At 39.8% G+C, this 23669-nt stretch overlaps 1 protein-coding gene across 12 annotated transcripts in view; it reads left to right on the top strand.

Moving 5' to 3' along the window:
• Positions 1-23669, top strand: part of GIGYF2 (GRB10 interacting GYF protein 2) — a 76673-nt gene that overhangs the window by 50207 nt on the left and 2797 nt on the right. For 5 of the 12 annotated variants that reach the window (XM_082057163.1, XM_082057162.1, XM_082057166.1 and 2 more), the window contains 20 exons: positions 4710-4909; positions 4998-5160; positions 5229-5444; positions 5956-6146; positions 6823-6982; positions 9084-9250; positions 9655-9743; positions 10778-10885; positions 11429-11526; positions 12030-12130; positions 12918-13079; positions 14847-14948; positions 17804-17962; positions 19200-19436; positions 20018-20140; positions 20754-20957; positions 21075-21280; positions 21577-21731; positions 22567-22736; positions 23121-23268. In XM_082057163.1, coding sequence (XP_081913289.1) covers positions 4710-4909; positions 4998-5160; positions 5229-5444; positions 5956-6146; positions 6823-6982; positions 9084-9250; positions 9655-9743; positions 10778-10885; positions 11429-11526; positions 12030-12130; positions 12918-13079; positions 14847-14948; positions 17804-17962; positions 19200-19436; positions 20018-20140; positions 20754-20957; positions 21075-21280; positions 21577-21731; positions 22567-22736; positions 23121-23268 — 3159 coding nt within the window. The remainder of the gene's footprint in view (positions 1-4709; positions 4910-4997; positions 5161-5228; positions 5445-5955; positions 6147-6822; positions 6983-9083; positions 9251-9654; positions 9744-10777; positions 10886-11428; positions 11527-12029; positions 12131-12917; positions 13080-14846; positions 14949-17803; positions 17963-19199; positions 19437-20017; positions 20141-20753; positions 20958-21074; positions 21281-21576; positions 21732-22566; positions 22737-23120; positions 23269-23669) is intronic. The other 7 variants (XM_082057171.1, XM_082057170.1, XM_082057169.1 and 4 more) reach the window with 7 other exon arrangements.

The following is a 23669-nucleotide window of genomic DNA, read 5'->3' as shown; positions in this document are numbered from 1 at the left end:
TTAAAAGGAAGTATAGACCTCAAAGTTCAGAAGTTCATTCCTGTCTTGAACTTTTTTGGAAGATGTTCTGAGGAAGGTTTTGAAAATTGATTGTACTTCCGTCACAGGAAATATTGCTGCTTACTAGACAATTAACTTCGAGTTAGTTTTAGCAGGTAAAATAAAAAGCCTGTTCTTAAGAATTCTGTGAATTGGCAGCAAAGTTGCTAGTTTTGAGATAGACTGAGTTCATAGCTGAATTGTATGAGTCTCTCAGCTTTGGTCAGAGCTGTATTTGAATCCTCCTGTTAGTAGTAGCCACAGGGCCATCAGAACAGTTTGAATGACACGCTTTAAACACTGAGTTTAACTCAAATTGGCATGGCTTAAACTGCTGCTTTGTACTTATTCTGCTGTTAGGTAGTAGTACTAATCATGTGTCCTGCTAAAAATAGAGAAATGTCTTTGGAGTACTGTCATCATTTGTTTAGCTGGACCTTCCTTTAGCTTGGCTCTGTATAGTCCCTGCTAGATTGTATGCTGCTCATTGTATTTTTTATTTTTTTGAGTGAGAACAGTTTGGAAGAACGGAGCAGTTTTCAGGCTTGAGTTGATTATCTTCTGTTGTTAGGCAAAGGCCATTGTTTTTCCAGCTTTGAATTCCTGTTGTTCCTTCAGCTGTGTTGACTGCAGGATGGCTGACCTAAATCAGCTCATTTTGTGCTTTTTAATACGCACAAAGGATCAAGAGGATGCACTACTTATGCTGAACCAGTCTAGTGCACCTAAGTGTAGTTTCCCAGGTTCTGTGTTCTGATAGTTGAAGGGATCTGCCCTGTATCCATGCTGTGCTAAAGCTGTTCTCTCACATGGCCGTGCCACATATGAAGTGAGGGATCTTCTGAGGATTGGTGGTAAAGTGAAGAAGCAACTTGATCAGACTTCTTAAAGACAACACGCCTAGCACCTTTTTCCTTCTAAATTCAGAAGGATTCAGAAACTTGTCTGTTTTTGTAGCGCAAAAGCTGGTTTGCATCACCAGGCTTCTTTCTCCACTCAGAATTTCTGGGGTTTTTTACTTCTTCTTTTGTCTGTGCACGAGGACCAGAAGTCTGAGAAGACATCTTTCTTTGGCTTATACAATGGAAAAGTTGTTTTGCTAATTGTTCTGGGTAAATGTGGTACCACTGCTATTGTAGGTGTGAAATAGGATCTTTAGACTCAGTTAACTGTAAGAAGAATGTGACTGTAGCTTTATGTTCACTGGCTGCTTCAAAGTTCTCTCTTTTAAGCCATCTTTTTCATGACTGCTTACCTAAAAAGCCCTTTCTTTCTGTTGTTCCAGTTCTTCCATTCATACAATGATTGCGCTTCAAATCTGCAGAGCGAGTCCATTGTATCAAATATATATGCAAACCTTGTTTGGTCTCAGAACAGGTGAATGATGTATAGGTGGTTTTGTTTCATTACCAACTCATCCTTAAGATATAGGAATTATCTCTTCTTGCCTAACATTTCTTTGATAAGGTAATTTGTTTTGTCTTTGCTTAACCAGCTCTGTTAAGATCTTTTTACCTGCAGAGCATTTTAGAGAGACCTTGGTCTATAATGTCATATAAAGATTTTTTTTGGTTCCTGCTTTTTTTTTTTTTTAAGCTTTTCAAATGCATCGTGGTTTACTATATTTTCATGATCAACTGCTGTGAATCAAATCAACTTATTTTTTTGCCGTTGTGCTTCTTGAACATCTTAAACCAGCTAAAGTACATTGGAAGATCTTGCTCTAAAATTGAGAAAAATAAAAATCAGGTTCATATACAAATATGCTATAAAAGTAAAGCGTGCTACTCCTGTGTCTTTTTTTTTTTTATTATTTAGTATTGTTTAGTCTAATATTTAGTATAGTTCTAGGATACATTTGAAACTACTTTTTTTTTCTGAATTGGAGAACATAACTCTTAAGAGATAAATAGTTATTGATAATTGAGACTGAAGTGTACTTAGGATTTCCTGAAGCAGCCAGTAGTCTGTCCTTTCCCCTACAATGTCACCATAAATTGCAAGGGGTAAATATAGCTTAGAATTATTTCTTGTAACTGGTAATCTTGATCATAAAACTGGTGCCTAATGATAGTACGGGACTGAATTTAAAGTGATATTTGTGTCCAAACTGTTGGTTAAAAAGCTTTAGGTGAGAATTTAAGATTTGTCTTTACCTTGGCTTGCTTTAAAGATTGGCAACCCTGTACTTCACACCTGAGTTGCTCTCTAGATTCTAAATAGACTGTTACGAACTTTTGTTGTTATTAAGACATAAGAGCAAGTGTCTGTTCCACTTATCTCTTCTTTTTGCCTGTCTACCCAGTTCTGAAAATATGTGGGCTATCAAAGGAGGTTGTGTGATTAAATCTTTGGCAAGCAGACCATATGGTAAACAGAATCTCTAAGTTCTCAATTGTAACTTTGAAGATACCTAGAAATAACAAAATGCTTAGAATTCAGCTTCAAAAACCATGGGTTTGTGTCCCACTGTGAAGAGCCTGCGCTTCTGGGGTGGTGATGTGAACAGTGTAAAAGTAATTAAGGCTCTTCTCAATGCGTGGTCTCAGGTTGGCACATTTATGACGGCACAGAAAATTGTTGATACCAGATTTTCCTCTTCTGTCCCAAAGAAAGCTGAAGAAGAGATGCTCAGCTATTTGTGAGCCTCAGGACAGCAAACAGGCTGAAATATCAATCCATTTGTAGGATCTGGCATTGCCAGATTCAGGCTGTAGCTCTGTTTTTCCACCTATTGGGAAGCCTGACATGGACATTGCTGACTGTACTGAGGAGATGTCTGGCCGTGGTAATGGAGGCTAGTTGTCAGCAACGTCTCACACTTAAACCTCGGAAAAAGCTCCCAAATGCCAAAGGAAATCCTGGGTTTGCTGTGTTGATGATGAAGAAGGGGGAAGTGAATTTAAAACAGCTTCTCATGCTGTGTCAGTGGAATTTTGGTGTCAGACCTTTCAGGTAGAATGTGTTGTCCTGCTTGTTGGTTGCTCCCAGAGATGTTTTTGTTCTTTTAAAATTGAACAGCGTTTTAATGACATGTTTATATGTATGACACCCTTGGGAACCTGTACTTCCTGAGTTTGCAGTAAGTTGGAGGCCAGGGCGCTGTGGGCCGAGGTGCACGGGACATGATGCCAGCATCCTCTTCTGAAGAGGATGTGCACAATGGTTATTATTTAAGCTCTCTGGAGTATTTACTCCATTAGCACATCTTCAGTGAGTCCTTTTCTTTGCTTATGTATTTTTTGAGAAGTTATTAATGAACAAGAGGTTGATGTAACAGGCTTAAGATGTTAAGAACTACTTTAAAGCAGACAGAAAAGATAAGTGCAAGCTTCCTGTACCTTATTTCTTTCCTTAATGACATTTAAAAGGTTGCCTCAGAACATGGATTTGACAATTTTGCATACCAAAAATATTTTTTGTTTCCAGGGCATAACTAGAAGCATCGACTAAGTTATACAGTGGAATTATTTGCATATAAGTACACATGATATAGTGAGGGCCTTGTTCAAGTTTAACCTTTTGTGTTTCCTTGATAAAATATAATCTTAAAGCTCCTTGTGTTTCTAGAAGGAGTTTGTTTTACATTTCCTGTATTTGAGAGACAAAGGTGGATTTTTACATGTTACTACTTAAGGTTTTAGGGTTGATATGGAAACATACCTCATGCATATAAGGCAAATGGAACAGAAGATGACGTTTCTCTTCTTTACTGTGATTTTTGGTAGCCATTTGCTAAACAGCGAGACTACACCGATTGCATGGTTTCTGAGACCAAAAATAATTTTTTCTCCAGAAAAGAATACAGCCACCACTTAAAAGCACTAAAAACTAAGGTGCTTCCATTCATGCTTTGCACATTTCTGGTAAAGATAGCTTCTATTGGATGGAAAGCTGTTTAAAATCCTTTCACTCCCAATTTGTTTTCCTTAGCAACAAGTTCTTCCTGGTTTAAATAGCAATATTGCAGACAGAGGATTTTAAGCTTGGCTGAATTAAAGTATCTTCTGAATATATTAGAAAGAAAAGTGAAATAAAATTTATACTTGAATTTGAAAGGTTTTCCACCCTTTCCTTATTATCATTCTGAGTTTCAGTATTGCAGAGCTAAGAAATAACTGTTCAAAAGACTTAACAGTCCTTTCAAAGGTGTTCGAGCAGTCATCAGTCCATTTTCACCTATGTGCACAGACATGTCTCTGAGGGCAGGAATTAAAAAGCGTGGATGGGTTGTTCTGGATGAGACTTTTGCAGGTAGCCTAAAAGAAAATATAAAATCTTACACATATAAAGTGATGCTGGCTGGTAAATTCAATCAGCACCTAGTGTTGCTTGTCTTATTTTGGTGCTCCAGCATGTTTTAGAATATATAGCCCAGCTTTCTTAACCTCACATGTTTTTTTTTTTAATGCTCATAATGCAATCTATAATGTGGGGATACACAGTGGATAATACTTGAAAGTGTCCTCATTAATGGTAAGACACTCCTTTTCTTCCCATTGTTGTTTAAGATGTCTGTTTGTAGGTGGTTTGTATTGTGTAGGGGCTTTCTGAATTTCTGTCACTGTTTGACACCTCCTCACCACCCTTTCGCCCCCCCAGTCAGCTGCTACCCCCGGCACTGGCTTGTGAAGTTATTTTCCCCCACCTCACATGGCCTTGTTTTGCAGGCTGGCGAGAACACATGGAGCGACGGCGGAGGTTTGAATTTGATTTCCGGGAACGAGATGATGAGCGGGGTTATCGACGAGTACGGTGTGGGAGTGGCAGCATGGAAGACGACAGGGACAGTCTCCCTGAGTGGTGCTTAGAAGATGCAGAAGAAGAAATGGGAACGTTTGACTCCTCTGGAGCGTTCCTCTCTTTAAAGGTGAAAAGCTGTCTTGGGCGATTTGTTCACTTTCAGCAAATGTTCTCTTATGTCAGGTGGATTATGGATGATTGTGTTGACTTTGTAGAAGGTGCAGAAGGAGCCAATCCCTGAGGAACAGGAGATGGACTTCAGACCTGTGGAGGAAGGGGAAGAAAGATCTGACTCTGAAGGAAGCCACAATGAAGAAGCCAAAGATCATGAAAAGACCACCAAGAAAGAGGGGGAGAAAACAGATAGAGTAGCGGCAGGTAAGGGAGACTTCTCATGCATCTGTTCTATGCTGCAGTGTAGAATTTCCATTAATTCAATTACATAGAACCATGCAATGTTACAGAAGCAGTGGAAGAAGCAGTCCAAACATCTTCACCGGCTACCAGGTCAGATACCCCACCAAAATCCCAGCCTCCAGACCCATTGCAGACAAGCCTTTTTGAACGGAAGGAAGAGTCTGTGCCAGAAAGAACAGAGAAAACAGAAGATAAAGAGAATCAAACGGAGAATACACCACCAGCCAAAATGTCCAACAGAGAAGGTAATAAACTTGATAGATAAACTTAGTGAGTTTCCATTACTTGTTGTGATTAGTCTTGGTTTCTTTTAAGAGGCAAAAACTGGATTATGGTGACAAAAAGCTGGAATTCACCGACTGACCTAAAAATGCAGGATTTATTTGATAGGCTATCTCAGATCCTTGCAGTGCACTGGTACTTGACATTGCAACACAGTCTAGAGAAACCTGAGCTTGTTGTGGATGCACCTCAGCGTGGCAGAGCAGATCAGTCTGGACAACTGTATGTGGCCAGGGAACGGGCCAGACTGAAATGTGCTGAGTTCTGCACTCTTAGAACTAAACTGTTCCTTGAAGTTACGTTGGTGCCTGTGCTGTAAACAGTACCAATGTGCAGCCATACGTACAGGAAGGTTTGAAAATACTTTTGCTTTGGTGCTGACTTTGAGCTGCTAAATGTTTTCTACAGTAAGTTATTAAAAGTCATTTTGAGTTACATTAAAGATAACAAACTAATTTGAACATTTTTCTTTAGATTTGGCTTCTGTTGCTCAACCTTTGCCACAGATTTCTGCAGACACAGCTTCTCCTGCTCATCTTTCTCCTCCTGTTTCCAATTCAAATCCTGCTCTGCGGCCAGTTCAGACACCTGTCACAGCTGCTCCAGGCATGGGCAACATTCCCACTGACCCAGATGATGAAGAGGGCCTCAAACACCTAGAGCAGGTAACATTTCTCAAATTCCTTTGTTGTTGACAATCGTGAGACTGGAGGACTGTGGAATGCAAAAACTGTTTGAAGCCCATAAAAACAGAAATGCAGCCGAATCTTTATACTTTGTGATGTATACCAAAAGCTGCTTTTCTCAAAAAGAAAAGGCAGAGAAGGGTAATTCAAGCCTGCTTAGTATTTTTCTGAATAAGAGTAATATAGCCTGTGTTAAAGATCTAGAGATTCTTGTGCTTACGATCACTGTCAAGTAGCCTTACCATTTGCCTTTAGAAACCATAAAACAGTTTGCCCAGTATGTTTAAAAAAATAATATACATAAAGTGCAGACTGTGTACACAAAAGTGTAGTTACTGCTGGGATGTAGAGCATTTTCCATGGTAGTGCTCCCGTACCTGTTTGTTTTTCACCATGATACTGTGTGGGGTCTCCTTGGTGAGTTGTTTTAAGGCTTTACTGAGGCAGGTGGACAGTTCTTTGTGATTCTGACAAGGCGACAGACTGAGTTCAGGGTCTGTGGTGCAGTGACACCAGTCGTTGAGTTGCTTGTCACTCCTGGTACACTCCTGAGCACTGAGTGGGACAAGGTGGTTGTTTTTGGCACGTTTGTTTTCAAATCTGTAAGCACAGAACTAACTCCTGTATTCCTTGCTGATTTTGATGTCTCCTGCAGCAAGCAGAGAAAATGGTGGCATATCTGCAGGACAGTGCCCTTGATGATGAAAGACTAGCAGCAAAAATTCAAGAGCACAGAGCAAAAGGCTCCTCTATGCCGTTGTTCCATGAAGCCATGCAGAAGTGGTACTACAAAGATCCACAAGGAGAAATTCAGGGTAGGTCTGTGCCCTTTACACTTCCTCTTTTGTTTCACAGAACTGTTAAAGAGTTCTTTACAAAATTACCACCAACATATACTGATGCTTGTTTCACAAAAGCAGCACAGGGAATTTACCGCTCTAGAATTACGTTGTGAAAATAGATCTACCTCCATCAGCTCAGCATGCCTAATATCTAGAATTACATTTAATTTTGGGTAACAGTTGCCCTGATTTCAGGTTTCTGTAAATGGAGGTTAGACTAAAGCCTGCCTTTCATGCCAGTAGTTATTCAGATTTCCAGATAATATTGGAAACAAAACAAGAATGTGACCATTCAGTAGCTTGTTCAAGAATCCATGAGAAACATTGAATTCAGTTTTCTAGTCTCAGCCTAAAGACATTGAGTGTTTGGGGAAAGGGTAATTTGTTTGGAATCTAGAGCAGAGAAAACAAGTTTCCACAAGCCACTGCTTGCACATAATCTCAGTTTAAATTGTACTTGCAGCTAGTGCATTATTAGTTAATGTAACACCAACTGTTTCACACTTGCAGTTTTTGCTTAAGAAACCTTTTTTTTTTTTTTTTTTTTTCCAAGGAAAGCTTGAACAGGCCTTTTGCATAGATACTTGCATCTTTGCTTTCAGAAGATCCTTTTCTTTTGAAGGTCTCAGGGCTTTGTTTTAGCTGCTGCTTAGCTGCCTCCCAAAAACACAGCCAAGCAGCGAGTTCCTTACTTGCTGTACTGCCCTAAGTAGTAGTTGCTAACGTTCAGTGTGAATTACTTCCTTGGCTGTGAACTCTAAATAGGATTTGTGGGAGTGTTATTTGTGCAATCTGTGCAAGTCTCTTGTCTGTGGGTATTACACATCTTTAGGGTTTTCTCACCCCTTTAAGTTTAAATGATGTTAACCATAAAGTGTTTTTGTTTGCACAGTGTGCTTTAAACTGTTAGTCACTGGGTGTTTATTGCTTGGTGATGATGTAACAGTTTTTTATTGGAGTGAATACTTCCTTGAGTCTGACCTCCAGGAGTAAACATTCCCACTTTTTTTTTTTTTTTTTTCTTGCAATACCTTTTGTGGTTTAATAGTCTCTGGGAGGAATTACCTTCTAAAGATACTTTTTCAGAGATGGGAGGAACTACTGACCATTCTTTCCAGAAGATTTTTGCAAAGCTTGTATTTATATGGTTCTTGCTCTGTTAAGTTTTTTTTTTTTTTAATATACTGGCTTTTGTGTCCATTTGTATATGTAAAAATTAGTATGGGAGTCTTCCTTTGAAGGGAGAGACGGAATTCTTTCTTGGGAACAGAGGAAGAGGAGTGGGATAGCTTTTCTAGAAAGGAAAAGGGAAACTGGTTTCTTCAATATCTTAAATGTAATCTTGTACTCAGAGTTGGATCTGCTCGTCTGCTAAGTTCCAGAAGCAAAACTTCTGTAAAACATACAAATTCCTCTGATTTGAAGGCAGGAGTTGAAGCAGACTAAGGTTGTTTCATTATCTGTGCAGTGTATGTGGGGAGAGTAGCACTTGTGCCTTCAGCGCTCTCAGGTAGAGGATACCGCCAAGGTCTGAATTTGAAATTACAGCTCTTGTCAACCTGAAGTCGTGAGCTTTGCTGGAGCGCAGGGTGGGTATTAGCTGCACCAAGCTCCACCCCACCTGTTTGGCTTTTGTCTCAGGGCTGACTCGTCTCCCTCCAGCGCATGGTAAAGCAGTCATGTACTTTTGAATAAAGATGTATCTGGGGAATGCTGTAGCCATTGTAAAGATCATAGAATCATAGAAACATTTTGGTTGGAAAAGACCTTTGAGATAATTGAGTCCAACCGTTAACCAAACGCTGCCAAGTCCACCTCTAAACCACATCCCCAACAACTTCACATATGTGTCCTATAGAATAATTTTGGTTGGAAAAGACTTTTAAGATCTATATGTACATTGACACTCCAGCTTTGAATGTGCTGTCTGTCCAGACAAGTGGACAAGAGGGACAGGAACGCCTGATGCTGGGTACTGTGTTACTTGAACGAGCACCGTGCTCTTTGTTTCCAGTATGCTCAACTTGGCCTTGCTTCCCCTTCCCCCCATGTGTATTGGTTGGTATTATTTCAGGTCCTTTCAGTAATCAGGAGATGGCAGAGTGGTTCCAGGCTGGATACTTCACCATGTCGCTATTGGTGAAGAGAGCCTGTGATGATACGTTCCAGCCGCTGGGAGACATCATGAAAATGTGGGGCAGGGTTCCCTTCACTCCAGGTCCAGCACCGCTTCCACATCTGGTAATTATGTGACAGTTACAATATTCAAATAGTCCTGTAGCAAATGGAAATGGAACTATTTGCCTATCAGCTACTCTGTCTTGGAATTGCAAGTGTTCAAGCACCAAACTTGAGCCTTGTTGTTCAATTACTTTTCTAAGATGAGAAAAGACACTCAGTTTAAGAATGTTTGTTTTGCTGTGTGTGTGGCTGGAAGGCTTGGCCCTGTGATACATACAAGCGCTCTCTGTTTCACAGTCACCATACTAGAGGCTTTGTTTGTACGTGTTGATATCCCTCTAGATATTTTTTCTATTTTCTTTGTCTTTTGAGTTCAGAATGCAACTTCTACATTGCTTGCATTTGCAATATGCCAATGTTATTGTATATGTTACTAAAATAGAATGTTTTATTCCTAAACATAGGGTGAACTGGACCAAGAGCGACTGACTAGGCAACAAGAGTTGGCCTTGATCCAAATGCAGCACCTCCAGTATCAACATCTTTTAATACAGTAAGACTACCAGTCCCAGAGATCTTCCAGTCACTCTGTTCTGCTCTGCATTTTTCATCATCTGGGTTCATCATCCTGTCGTTGTTTCCTTGGGCAGTGGGGCTGGGAGTGCTTCACCTCCAACATCCATAGCCTCCTTCTGCAAACACCAGAGGCTCAATAGTCTGCAGGACTAGGGCAGCATGTGGTTTCTTCAGGCATGCTTTTCAGAGTCTTTATAGTGGTCATGCATAGCTACTTTGAGACCTGCTGTATGGGTAGCTGTCATGGTCAAACCAAACCCCAGGTATCTTTGTAATGCAGTTTGGATGTTAGAGAGTCAGGAGAAGGCTACAAGTCTTCTAAACTGGACATGGTAAAGACAGAACTTTATTTTTGCCCTGCTTGCTCAGCTTTTTGAAGATCAGTGGAAGGTAATTACTGGAGGAAGCCATTTGTCAGCCATTTTTGCCAAAGCTGTTAGTTGTTCAGCTCTGGCCAGTTCCTGAAAACTTGTTTTGTAGGAGCTTGGAGTAAAGAACACAGTCGGATAAGACTGCTCATTCAAGGGCTCCTGAGAGCATGTGCCATGATCATGATTTTTGAATACTTAATGTCAGCTTATGATTTGACAAGGCAAGAACCTGCCCATGTACTAGGGGATGTCTTGACATACTGGGGAAGAGATTGGCTTGTGTAGATGGGTAGTCATCAAAGCCAGATCAGTTTGAGCAATCTCTATGTAATTTATAGAAAAAGCCAAGTGATATTGCACAGCTTGCAAGAGAAACATTGGACAGCAATAGCCAGGTGACATAATTGAAGATTAAGAGAAATTTGGTTCTGCTCATGTGGACCAGTTTGTTGTCATCTTATATTTTGGTTCTTTCCAAGGCCCCTTTCTGTGGTTTCCTCTTGTATTTAGCATGTACCTTGTATAGGTCAGTGGGCATTAGTCCTGGAGAATGAATCTATGCACGACTTGCTGCAACTCTTAGCATAGTATGAAGAAGCAAGTGAACCAATACCAGTGATTCTCTGCTTCTCTTTTGAAGACAACAGTATGCACAGGTGCTGGCTCAGCAGCAAAAGGCCGCCCTTTCATCCCAGCAGCAACAGCAGCTCGCTATTCTCCTGCAACAGTTCCAGGCCCTGAAGATGAGGTGAGTTAGCCAAACTTGAACTGGATACCATTCTTCCTGTGCTCTAACTTGTATATAATGATAATTACAATCTTGTCAGTGTTGAAATTTGCTCTTATTTGAGCATTACATATTTTAAACGTTGTGTGAATATGAAGCAGTTGCAGGATGTCAAATACTTCTTTATATATGTAGTCTTTATCTCAGGGAATATTTATGAAAACGAGGATGAAAATCTTAGAGTTGAAATCATATGTTTTTGACAGACTTGTGCTGGTGGCAGAATGGCTTTGCTAATCGAGTTGTGCAATACTAGACGCTTCTTCCTCAAACTAGCCTATAAGTAGCAAAAGTAAAACTATAGCAGCAGGTGGCTTAGCCCTCAACTAGGCAGCAGGGATGAGATGAGCGAGAACTCTGTGAGCAAGTAGTATTGTCTACATCATATTTTTGTTTTAAATAGAGGTGTGGAAGGAGTATGTTACAAGTTACTGAATCTCATGCGTGTTCAGAGCACTCCTCTCCCTGGAAGTGGCATGTTGACTCTCCCTGTTGGTATTACAGAATATCTGAACAGAACATGATGCCACCTGTTACAAGGTCTGTGTCAGTGCCGGACACTGGCTCAATATGGGAACTTCAGTCAGCTTCACAACCTACAGGTAAGATGCTTGGCACGTGTCAGATCTGTTGAGAAAAGTTCATAAATTAGAAGCCAGCGTCTCTCAGATGATCATTCCCTTTTTGACACTACGGGAAATTCTTTCTGCATCAGTATTTTTGAACTGGTTCATGCTACTTTGCCTTGCAGTTTAAATTCTATTTGAGAGCTGTGAAGAATAGGGTAATGTTTCCTATGGTTATGGGAAGTCTTGTTCCAAAGGGTTTGAATGTTATAATATAAACATGTTCTGCTCCGATGGGAGGAGTTTAAATAGCTGATTCTTGTGTAGAATTTTGTAGGAAACCCAGCCTTGCTTCAGCAATGGACAAGTTTTGTTTTACAGGAAGACAAGGTGGCCCTCTACTGACTAGGATTAATGTATTGTCATGATTTTAATTCATAAAACATAGTAACAGCATACACAAATTTTCCCCCTTTCATTTGTTTTTTTGTTGATGTGCTTATTTTTGCTTGTCAATGTTTGTTTTCTTCACTATCTAGTCTGGGAAGGAAGCAGTGTCTGGGATCTCCCCATTGATACTGCAGCTCAGGGACCAGCTCTAGAACAACTTCAGCAGCTCGAGAAGGCCAAAGCTGCAAAGGTCAGAAACCGTTTTGTACTCTAAGAAGTTGGGATTGCTGTTCTGCAGTGTAACTGTTTCTTGAGCCAATGGAAGACTGTTAACTCTTCAATCTTCAGGCCCTTCTGCATGATTTTTATTAGATTTTCATAGAAAACAGCAAGAGAACATGGGTTGTAGAAACCAGTTACTAAATCCTTGTGGACTGCTGTTTGGAAACCATTGCTGTGGAGGTACTACTGACCTCCAAAGTAGTGGTTATGTTTCTGACACTTGTGATTTAAAAAGCTCTTCAATAGCCACCTCTATTTTCAAATGGGATCATCATGAGCCATGTCATGCCAAACCCTGAGTCGTTCTCTTAATCCGTGCCTCTTTTCGCCAGAATTGGTTTGGGGAATCGTGAGAGTCCTGTTTGTCAGCGTTGTTTTACACTTACACTACTATTTTTTTTTAAGTTTGAACCTGTATGATTCTGTACGTTTTCTGAAACTGATTATTTTAAGATGTCTGCGAAGCAACTCACTGCTATCTTCTGAAGTCAGAGGTTATTTTAAGGAGCTGATGTAGAAAGAGTGACTAGAGAACTGGTGCTCGTTACAGAAGAGAAATTCTCAGAAATTGTTCTAGACTATTTCAGGAATCTGGCCCCTGTAGGCAGCCAGGTGGTAGGTAAAAATATTTATAAAGGGAGAGCATCTGTCAGAGGCTTCCATCTGTTATTGTTACTATAATCTCAGCAGTTGCCCTAAGAAATGGTGTAGGAATACGTTACCTGCATCTGAGTATAGTTTTATGTGAATTGTAGCTAGAGCAAGAGAGGAGAGAAGTGGAAATGAGGGCCAAACGAGAGGAAGAGGAGAGGAAAAGGCAGGAGGAGCTTCGGAGGCAACAAGAAGAGCTACTTAGGAGGCAGCAGGAAGATGAGAGGAAACGACGGGAAGAAGAAGAACTGGCCCGCAGGAAGCAAGTGAGTTTCCTCAATGTAGTTCATCTCTAATAAGTTCTGATACTTTATAAAACTCACTTTAAGAATCCTGTGGGGTCTGATTAATCTTTGGTAGGTGCGTATGGAGACAGTTCTAATCTTTTTCATGTGAGTATATGAAATTATTATTCTTCTGTTCTTGATTTGAAGCGTAAGAGCCCAAATTGCAGTCTGAGAAATGGCCTTAATGGTTTACTTCAAGATAGGTTCCTGTTTGTGAGCTGAGAGGCTTTATTCCCATGTGGAATATTTCCTTCCAGCTTCTTAGTGTCAACATTAGACTTCAGTTAGTTGCCCAGTTACTGTATGTTTAATCTTTATTCACCATTTATGCAGTCCTAGTGTTTTGATAAGAGTATTGTTCTGGAGCAGACTGGAGCTTGAGCCAGCTTATTTGAGTTGAATTAAATGTTTAAGGCTCTAGTCAGAAAAAAAAAGTGATGTAACATTCAGCTTATTTTTCCTTTTTTTTTTAAACTTAATAAATAATGTTTTTGAGTAAGTTATTATCTGGGTTATTTTCTTAAGTTGATACTTGGGTTAGGAAGAGATGTAGTTTGGACAAGCAGTAGGAGAATGAATGTAGGAGTTGAAGTATGTTCTTAATCTTACAAGAACACAAAATGGAAACATTATTAGCTTGACATCTCTAGCATTTACTTCTGAAAGATTAATTGTTCCTTAAGTGTTTTAGGAAGGAAAGACAGTGGAAGTTAATGTTTTCACTCTGCATGTGAAGGACAAGCAACATTGCTGAGCTTATTCCCTAAGGAGTTAGTCACTAAGTGCCATATAAAGTAGCACATGAATAATAGGTGAAAGTAACAAAGAGTTTTGTCCTTTATAATATTTTCCATGTGCTTAGGTAGGCAGTTGTAAAGCACATTTCCTGGTTTAAGGAGCAGACATTTCTGAGGAAGCCTCTAGAGTTATTTGTAAGTTAGTCATAGACCTCAGTTCACTTGGTGTTTGGGCTTTGTCACTGAAACTCTAGTATATTAGACTGCAGTGTGATCTGTAGTTAGCTTCCATGGTATCTTGAAGAATTGAGTGTATATAAATGGCTCCTTGCTTTAATGTATCTACTTTGTGTACAGCAAGACATTATGGTATACAATGGAAAAGCATCTTCTGATGGTCGAGTTCAAGCTTTATTGTAGCACTAAAGCAATAATATACTCAAAAGTTTAACTTTTGAGTTAGGTTGCTTTAGCTCTGTCTTAATAACAACTAATTTTTCAGCTGATCACCTGGTAACTCAATGTGTTTCATCCATGGTGGCTACAAATAAATAGACTCGGGTTGTTTCTTTTCAGACTAACAGTTTTGCTACTGTATATGACTTCTTGGAAATGTCCATTAAATTCCAAAGTTTTTGTCCACTTTGGATTTGTACAGTAAACAATCTGACTCTCTGAGATGTCATCGTAAATTATTATTTACAAGGAGGAAGCAGAATGGTGTTGAAAAGCAGTAACAGCAAGTATCTTAGTTCATTACCAATGGAATAATTGCCACAATGCTTAATTCTGAGCAGTAATGTCTTGAAAGGGTAACAAATAAGCACTTCTCTGTAAAGAGAAAATAATATTGTATTCTGTATTTAAAAAAAAAATACAACAACTGGTCTAATATTTGAATCTGACTTCTGTACTGGAAGGCATTGTAGAATCAGGGATGAACTGATTTATTAGCATGGATTTATACGGAGGAGATGATGCTTAACAAATTTGATTAACTTCTTTTGAGGAGATGACAGTGAGAGCTGAGAGGGGTGAAGCAGTAGACTTAATCTGCCTGGACTTCAGGAAGGCTTTTGATGTAATACTGCATAAAAGACTAGTATATAAGGTTAGTAAATATGCTGTTGATGGTGAATTCTAAATAAAAAAAAAAATAACTAATAGAAATTCAATTCTGTAGGATGAAATGTCATACCAAATGTTGAATCCAGTTCTGTTCATAGTTTTCATCAATTACTTGCACTGTAGAATTGCAAACAGTAATGCCCGACTTGTGTAGCTCCTTTATTTCTCTTTTGTTTCTGCTCTGATATCTTCTATTTTGTAATGATTGATCGCTTTCAGGAACAAAACTTGAGGTTTAATAATTGGCTAATAATTGTTTTCTCTGACCTATATTTTTAGTGCTCCCTTTAAAGTACCTGGTTCAAAGATAAGATGCACAAAACTAAAACATTTGTAAGCCCTAATAACATAGACAAGCAGAATTGCTGATGTTGAATAACTACAAAAATTTCTATTTTATTTAAGAATCTAGGGTCTATTGAAATGAGGCTTGCTACTTACAGATTTTCTGCAATATTATTTCAGATTTCTAAAAATATGTATAAGTTGTCTGTACAGCAAGATATGTGTGCTTGAAAACAATTATTAGAAAATATGCTAAGGAATATTGGGATTTTCTTGTAGCGGGGAGCCATGAGCATGGGAGCAGTAAGCACCAAAAGAATGAGCCCATTTCCCATACAAGTCAGTGGCAGGAAGCTGGAGAGCTTGGGATGGTTTTGGTCACATGTTCAAACGAAAACACTGAATAATAAGATACAGAAGTGAATATTAATACAGTCTTTTCTAAAACCGAAGCTGGACAAAGGAATTACATCACCCACGTGGTTCCCAGTTTTTCAAAATCTTGCAGATTTTTTTTTGTTCCCATGTTTTTACAACACTGCTCATCTTTAGTTCTTTTGAGGAGAGAAGTATTTTTTTGAATAGCTGTCATTCAACAGTGTTTCTCCTGCCATGCCCAAGCAAGAAAGAGATCCCTACAGTTTTATTAATGACAATTCTAACCTCATTTCCCAAAGGAAGACTAAGGCAGAGGTATCAGTGAACTGCTGTCATACAGGAGGACCTGGTGCCTTTGTTCGTCTCTCTCTGGCACTGTGCGTTATGCCAGTGACTCATGCCGAGTGCCCCCCCAGCCTGGGTGGCTGCTGGGTGTCCTGAGCTGGGATCCTGCTCTGTGGTCTCCAGTTGAACAAAACGCCTCCAGCCTCCTCCGTAGGATTTTCAGCCAAACAACAAGCAGAAATTTTTCAGCACTTGTACTGGGGACACTTATTATTGTGACTTGCCTGCATGTGTCCAGTTAATTGTTACGGGCCCAAATAACAAAATGGTCAAGGTGTTGTGTGTTGTGCTTGAAGCTTTTGTGACTGTGACAAATCAAGGGCTTGATTAACGAGAAAATGATTCACAGGCTACTGTTTCATGTCCAATTCATAGAAGAAAAACTTACACTTAAAGCACTTACATTTAGCACTAAACCACTGAAATTATATACAGGAGTATGAAAGACTTCTTGACTTGCAGCCAGCAGCTCTTCAGTGCCATAGGATCAATTATAAAAGTTGTTGTGTCTACTGGACATATTAAGACATATGAAGTCTGAAGAGAGAAACCTGGTCCAGTTGTTCAGTGAACTGTTTTGTACATTATCTGTGCTGTGTATATATGAAGGTTTGGTATTAGATTTAGTAAAAGGGTCTTAGATTTCAGAAATAACTTCCTTGATTTACCAGAGTTCAAAATTTATATTTATGCCACACAATTAATCTCCCCTCATCTTGTGAATAATGTATTGCTTGTAAAAAAAAAACCCAACTTGTCAGAGTGTGATTACACAGTACTGATTGTTCAAAAGGAAAAGGTATTTATGAAAGCTTAAAAGTTCTTGTCCAAAAAATAGGATCTCTGGGTTGAGTTGATAGGATAAGTCAGAAAGGGGGGAGGGATGAAAAGCAGGGTGACCTTTAACACAGGTGCTGGACTTCAGAGATCAGAAAAGGCAGCAAAAAGTGAGGCTATTTTGTCCAAGGGAAATCAGAACTAGGGAAAAAGTTGCACAGATGCACTCCTGTTTATACAGGAGACCAGCAGAAGGCTGGTGGTGCCCTATTCCTCCAAAAAGCAAGTGGGAGAATGGAAAAGTTTCTGTTGATGTTGCTCTCCAGAGCAGTAGGAAAGGGTGCTGATGTTTATTTTTGAGTTCATAATTTTGCTACTTGGAAAGCAAAACAGTTTATTGGAAGCTATTATAATAATTTGGGATAGCCCAAAATCAAAGCCCTTGAGACCTTTTGTCACCCATGCTATTTAAATAGTATAGGAACAGCCCAGTTGAAGCCCTTTCCTGAAATTCCATGTCTCTGGGACTTAGTGTCCTTAAATGCACTGAGCTGCTTAATCAAGCTTATTGCTGGTGTCTGGAGATGTGGCTTGAGTTTCATACGGCACTTGAGGAGTGGTCAGTGTTTAGAAACTCCTAGAAGTAGGAAAATCTTCGAACTTACAGCCAACACCCAAAAAAAAGGAATTATTTATAACTGCGCATTAAAATATATATATCTTCAAGTACAGTCAGTACATATTAGAGAGGTGTCTCACCCTATGTTTTCATTCTCAACACCATTATTTTTAAAACTAAAGATAAACAATGATTTCATGTGTGTCTTCTTTTATTAAAATAATTCACTTATGTATGAGATGCACATTGCATCAAAAAACTTGTAAACATCTGAGTCTGTAGTGTTTAACATAGTTGTTTTGTATTGCTTAGCCTGGAGCTAAGAAGCTTTTCTTGAGGCCATTTATCTGGCCAGACCATGTTGTAGTCTGTGTTCTAATGTAGTTCATCAATAAAATGGCATTTATAGATTGACATTTTGTTCCCAAATCCAGGAGGAAGCCCTGAGGCGACAAAGAGAGCAGGAAATTGCACTAAGGCGGCAGCGGGAGGAAGAGGAGCGGCAACAGCAGGAGGAAGCACTTAGAAGATTGGAAGAGAGAAGAAGAGAAGAGGAGGAAAGACGACAGCGAGAGGAGTTAATTCGTAAACAGGTGAAAAATGGCAAAAGAGACCTATTAAATTTAATTATGGAGGCTGCCAGAACAAACAAGCTTTGAGACTTTCATCTGTGTCTGAGAAACCATTCATTTTGGTGGAGGAAGGCAAAGCTTATAGACAGGATCAAGTGAATGAAAAATAGGTTGTTTACCTGTATCCTGATTTCAGATGAAACAATCAGAATCCAATTTGCTCTTTGGAAAAGAGATTTGTGTTGAATGCGTGTATTCCTTAGTGTCTGAGCCTTAAGGATGGCTTTGGAGCAAGTTATTTCTACTTCTTTCTCCAAAACAAAGGCAGAGGACTGTACCAGAAAAAGAGTAATTTATTTTGAATTGTCATTCTGAGTATTTACTATGGATTTGTTATCTTTAACGTCATCTGAGATGAGCAGGTGTTTTATTCTTTCAGTACTGGGCCAAGGCTATACCCACTATCAAAGTTTTCAGCTTTTTTCTTCCCTTTCTTTTTTTGTTTTTTTGGGTTTTTTTTTTGTTGTTAACAGGTTTCTTTTTTCCCTTGGGGTTAGCTTTAGAAGTCCGTATTGGAGAACTTGAGTTTCCGGCCCCCTAATTGGTAGTATAATGGTCCCTGAGCCAAAGAAATCTTGAAACACAATTGGCTTCACAGTAACTTGCAGGTCCATTTCAGAATTGCCAGTTATTATTTAAAAACTCCTTTTCAGGGCCCTCCCTTATAAGACATTCATCACTGTTTCTGTCCCAGCACACAGTCATCTCCTTTGCGAGCAGATGTTTCTTCTCCTTTGCAACTCTAGTGTTCAGTAATAACAGTGAACCTCGCCATCTTTGTCATTCATCCTCTTCTTTCATGTCAACACCTCTTCTCCTTTTATTCCTGTTAAGTTTGATTCCAGTGGAAGCATAACAGTGCATGACTGTAGTATAAGCAGGTAAAAGCTCAGATTCAGAAGGTGTGTAACTCCTAGAGGAAAAGTGGTCTGAAATTAGCTAGTCTGAACTAGGCAGATGTCCTTCTCTTCCAAGTCGCTTGGTGGAGCAATGGGAAACATATAATTTGAGGGGATATAGACTAAATTATTGGGCTTTCTTGTTTGAGAAATGTAAAGCTAGATGAATGACCTGAACAGCAGAGACTACAGATATAAAGGCCTCTCTCTCTTCTGTCGGGATCTCGATACCACAGAGCAGAAGTAATTTACATTTCCTAAGTCTACTTAGACTTTACTCTTCTTTATGTCCTGGGAAGGAAGAGGAGGCTGCCAAGTGGGCACGTGAAGAGGAGGAAGCTCAACGGCGACTTGAAGAAAGTCGGCTACGTATGGAAGAAGAGGCAGCCAGACAACGGCTTGAAGAAGAAGAGCGAAAGCGCAAGGAGCTGGAACTCCAGCGCCAGAAAGAAATAATGAGACAGAGGCAGCAGCAGCAGGAGGCTTTACGACGGCTGCAACAGCAGCAGCAACAGCAGCAACTTGCACAAATGAAGGTAACGTGTCTCTATAGTTTAACTTCTTTCTTCAGCTCAGTGTAGTAAGTAAAACCACAGCTGAATTCAGGATTGTCTAGACTAGCTTGAACAGAGCAGGGAGCAACAAACTATCTGTAGGAGGGTGAATAGTGGACTTTGAAAGTCATGGAAAGAACAAGAGGGAGATAAGTTGCAAAACACAAAAGGTTCAGTTGACAGACAATTACTGGAGAGGGATTCACAGACGAATACAGGTGTTTATTCAGTGCAGTGAGGAAGGGCCACTGCAAAGTTTCTGGTTTTTTGAATCAAAATGGACCACTATTTTTCAGGCAATTATATGTTACCTTATTCTTGATGTACTGCATCTTGGACACTATGATACATTGGAGGGAAGTTCAAAGAAACATACACTTTATACTTTGAGTGTACTTTTTAATACTTAATTGTACCATTTTATACTTTCTATTGTTTTGTTAAAGTTTAAAGATGGCTTTCCTTTTCCTCTGTGCTATGGGCTTATACTGATTTCTCATTATTATACTTCAGCTATATTCTCTAAAACATTTTGTAATTCCTGATATGTCTTTCTGGTCTAGCTCCCATCATCTTCAACATGGGGTCAGCAATCAAATTCAGGAGCTTGCCAATCCCAGACCACACTGTCATTGGCAGAAATACAAAAGTTAGAAGAAGAACGAGAACGGCAGCTTCGAGAAGAGGTAAATCCACTAACAGAGTGCAACTTGTTAGAGTGGACTCACTGCTTAACTGTCAACTAAATTATTAGAAGGAATAGTGAGGGTGAGGAATGTTTTTCTGAAATAGTGTAACTCAGGGAAAATCCTGTCTTTCAGGCAATAAGTGCAATAAGTACTTGTTTGAAGGTTTTTATAGCTGCTTAATATTAACATCTGAGAGGAGGGGGAACAGGACCCTTTGAACCCTAGGATTGTAATATGTTCACAAAACAATATAAAATTATTTTGCATTTATACTGTAATTTGTTTGCAGATATGCACAAGGTCAGGGCATTTTAAGGGGTGCGGGGGCAATTGGTGGTAGGAAGGTATTCCTCCAACACAGCACATGCGTGGCTGGCTGCCCTCATGATTCGTCAAATTCATTCCATCCTAGGCTAACAAGCAATTTGTATTTATTAGTTACTCAATGTCTCCCTTCTTGGAGGAACTATAACAACTCAAAAAATAGTAGATCAGCCAGACTTTTCCAGAAGAGAGCAAAATCAATTTAAAACAAGTTTCCCAGCTGGACTTTTGACTAGTAATGATGTTCTGAAAGTATGGACAAGCACTTTTGTCTTGCATGCAACAGCAAAGGCGTCAGCAGCGTGAACTCATGAAAGCCCTCCAGCAACAGCAGCAGCAACAGCAGCAGAAATTGTCAGGCTGGGGTAACGTCACCAAACCAAGTGGCACCACCAAGTCTCTGCTGGAGATACAGCAGGAAGAGGCGAGGCAGATGCAGAAACAGCAGCAACAGCAGCACCAGCAGCCGAACAGAGTCAGAAATACTACGGTATGTATGGTATTTATCTAATCAGTATGGAGAGGGAAACAGTTCACCATGTCTGTTCATTAGTGTTCTGTCAGATCTAGTGCTAATAACCAGGATCTCTTTGTTATGTTTCAACAGCACTCTAACCTGCACACCAGCATTGGGAATTCAGTGTGGGGCTCCCTAAACACTAATCCCAGCAACCAGTGGGCATCTGACCTAGTCAGTAGCATCTGGAGTAATGCTGATACCAAAAACTCAAACGTGGGTTTCTGGGATGATGCAGTGAAGGAAGTGGGACCTCGTAACTCGACCAATAAAAACAAAAGCAATGCCAGCCTCAGGTAGGAACTGAGAAGGAGCTTTTGCAAAGAAAGGCTACCACTCCTGAGATGATCACTTAGCAATTATAACATCTTCATGTGTTTTTATTTTTTGCTGTGTCACTCAGGATGTGTTTTAACAAAAATAGCTAAATAGCTGACCATTCACAATTTATTTTGTCATCTCCTTGAAAAATTAGTTGGTTCTTAAACAGTGTTTGCATCTTGTAACCTATTGAATCAACGCTGTACTTTATGCTACACTGTTGATAAGTCTGGCAACTTATAATTTATTGTATTTGTTTTCTTTCTCTCAGTAAATCTGTAGGTATTACAAGTAGGCAAAACAAGAAGGTGGAAGAAGAGGAGAAGCTGTTGAAATTGTTCCAGGGGGTTAATAAAGCCCAGGATGGATTCACTCAGTGGTGTGAACAGATGCTTCATGCACTTAACACAGCCAACAACTTAGATGGTAAGAGGCGGGGAGGGATGTAAATGATCCACCTTGAGAAACAACGTCCAGTTTGTTTCCCAACCAGATAGTTCTGAGTGAAAATAATAACATCAAAGTAGTGGTTTTTAATGCAGTCAGCAAAATGGCACCATTAAATAGTGGTCTGAACAACGGGCTGCATCATCATCTCCATGGCTTTCACTGGGCTAACTAGAGTAAGTCAGTGGGACTGGAAACAGTTTTGAAGTCTGCCACCCAGAGCGGGTGTGGGGTTTTGGTGGTCATGGGAGCATTGTGAGGCAGATGGATGAGGATCCAGTTCACTTTTAAGTGTGGGCTAAATTGTTATATGCCCCTGTGCAAAGCACTTTTGGTGTGAAACTGGTTGGTTTGTTTACTAATTCTGCTGGAGGGTATGTAGAGGAACTCCCAGTCCAAGATCACAAATGGAACCCTTCTCGTAACAAAACACAGCAGGCTTCCCACTGCCTCCCACTTCAGGTCAGAGTGTGATGTTTTGTGCTTCAGCCAAAAAGAGGCTGTACTGATGACAGCACTGACGAGAGTATTTTCCATTTGGGCTTTAAAGCTGATGGGCTACCATTACCCTCAGGATTGTCAGTTTATTTTTCCTTCTCATTACGTTAGCTGGCTTTCTTACCCTTGCCTTGACTGTAAAATAGATGAAGCATTGTATCGTAGGGCTTTACTGTAGGGAGTCTAGAAGGGCAAGCTGTTTCTCATGGCTAGTAGATTAGCAAGTATTTGAAACAGAAATCCAAAGTTCATGTTTATTGCATGCACGTGTTCATGCGTAACACTCATTCCCTCATGGTCTGCCTTCTTCTTGCAGTTCCCACGTTTGTGTCTTTCCTGAAGGAAGTGGAGTCTCCCTATGAGGTCCATGATTACATCAGAGCCTATCTTGGAGACACTCCTGAGGCCAAGGAGTTTGCCAAGCAGTTTCTTGAGCGCCGTGCCAAACAGAAAGCCAGTCAGCAGCGGCAACAGCAGCAGCAACAGGTACATCTTCCTCTCTACGCTCCTTAAGAGTGTACAGAGAGTCTATTCGAGTCTGAAGAGTCTGCATTTCTGCTTGATTGGAGGATGAGCAAGATTTTACAAGTGACATGAAATGCAGAGAATAAAGCATATTTCAGATATTTACTGCAGAATCAAGTTTCCTTTATAATTAACAGTTGAGGCCAACTGCAGATCAAATAGTGTCTTAGCATGCTAATCCAGGATATGCTTTAGAAAGATGAGGTAGATGTATTGGGTGGATGCATCAGTGGCTAACGCTGCCACACGTGATGTAGAAAGTGCTTTGGCCTCTCTGAATGTTTTCAATATAAATAAACCCAACTTAATTGCACCTTATAATCTTGTACTTGCTTTGTTTTCTAGGATTCAGTGTGGGGGATGAACCACAGTTCACTACATTCGGTCTTTCAGACCAATCAGAGCAACAACCAGCAATCCAATTTTGAGGCTGTGCAGAGTGGGAAGAAAAAGAAGAAACAGAAAATGGTTCGTGCAGATCCCAGCTTGTTAGGTCAGTGTTCATTTTTAGAAATTATGTTTAATTTGGAAAAAGCCTTAAGGAATATAGAATTCTTGTTAACCTTAAATGGGAATATTGAATTTGAGCAGAAAGGGCAGTTGTTGAAGTGTCTTTAGAATTTGTTTCAGTATTAGAATTTTTAAATCATTAAATAATATATCAGTCTCATGGAAAACTTTTAGAACTTTTCAACATTAAAAGACCTCTTCGATACCTTGGTTATTACCTGGAAATCTTTAAGGTATTGAGGGATGCCAGTTAAACTGCCTTTCCTCCTTTGAGTTGACCTATGTCTGTTTTATGAATTTATGCCAATTCAGTCATTTAAAAATCTACTCATGTTGTGAAGAAATCAGTAAATGCAATCAAGAACTTACAACTGTAAGAGAACT

Source organism: Streptopelia decaocto, assembly GCF_964273445.1.
Source record: "Streptopelia decaocto genome assembly, chromosome: 6".
In the NCBI taxonomy this organism is placed as follows: Eukaryota; Metazoa; Chordata; class Aves; order Columbiformes; family Columbidae; genus Streptopelia; species Streptopelia decaocto.
Note: the sequence above shows the minus strand (reverse complement) of the source record. Positions and strands in the feature narration are given on the sequence as shown.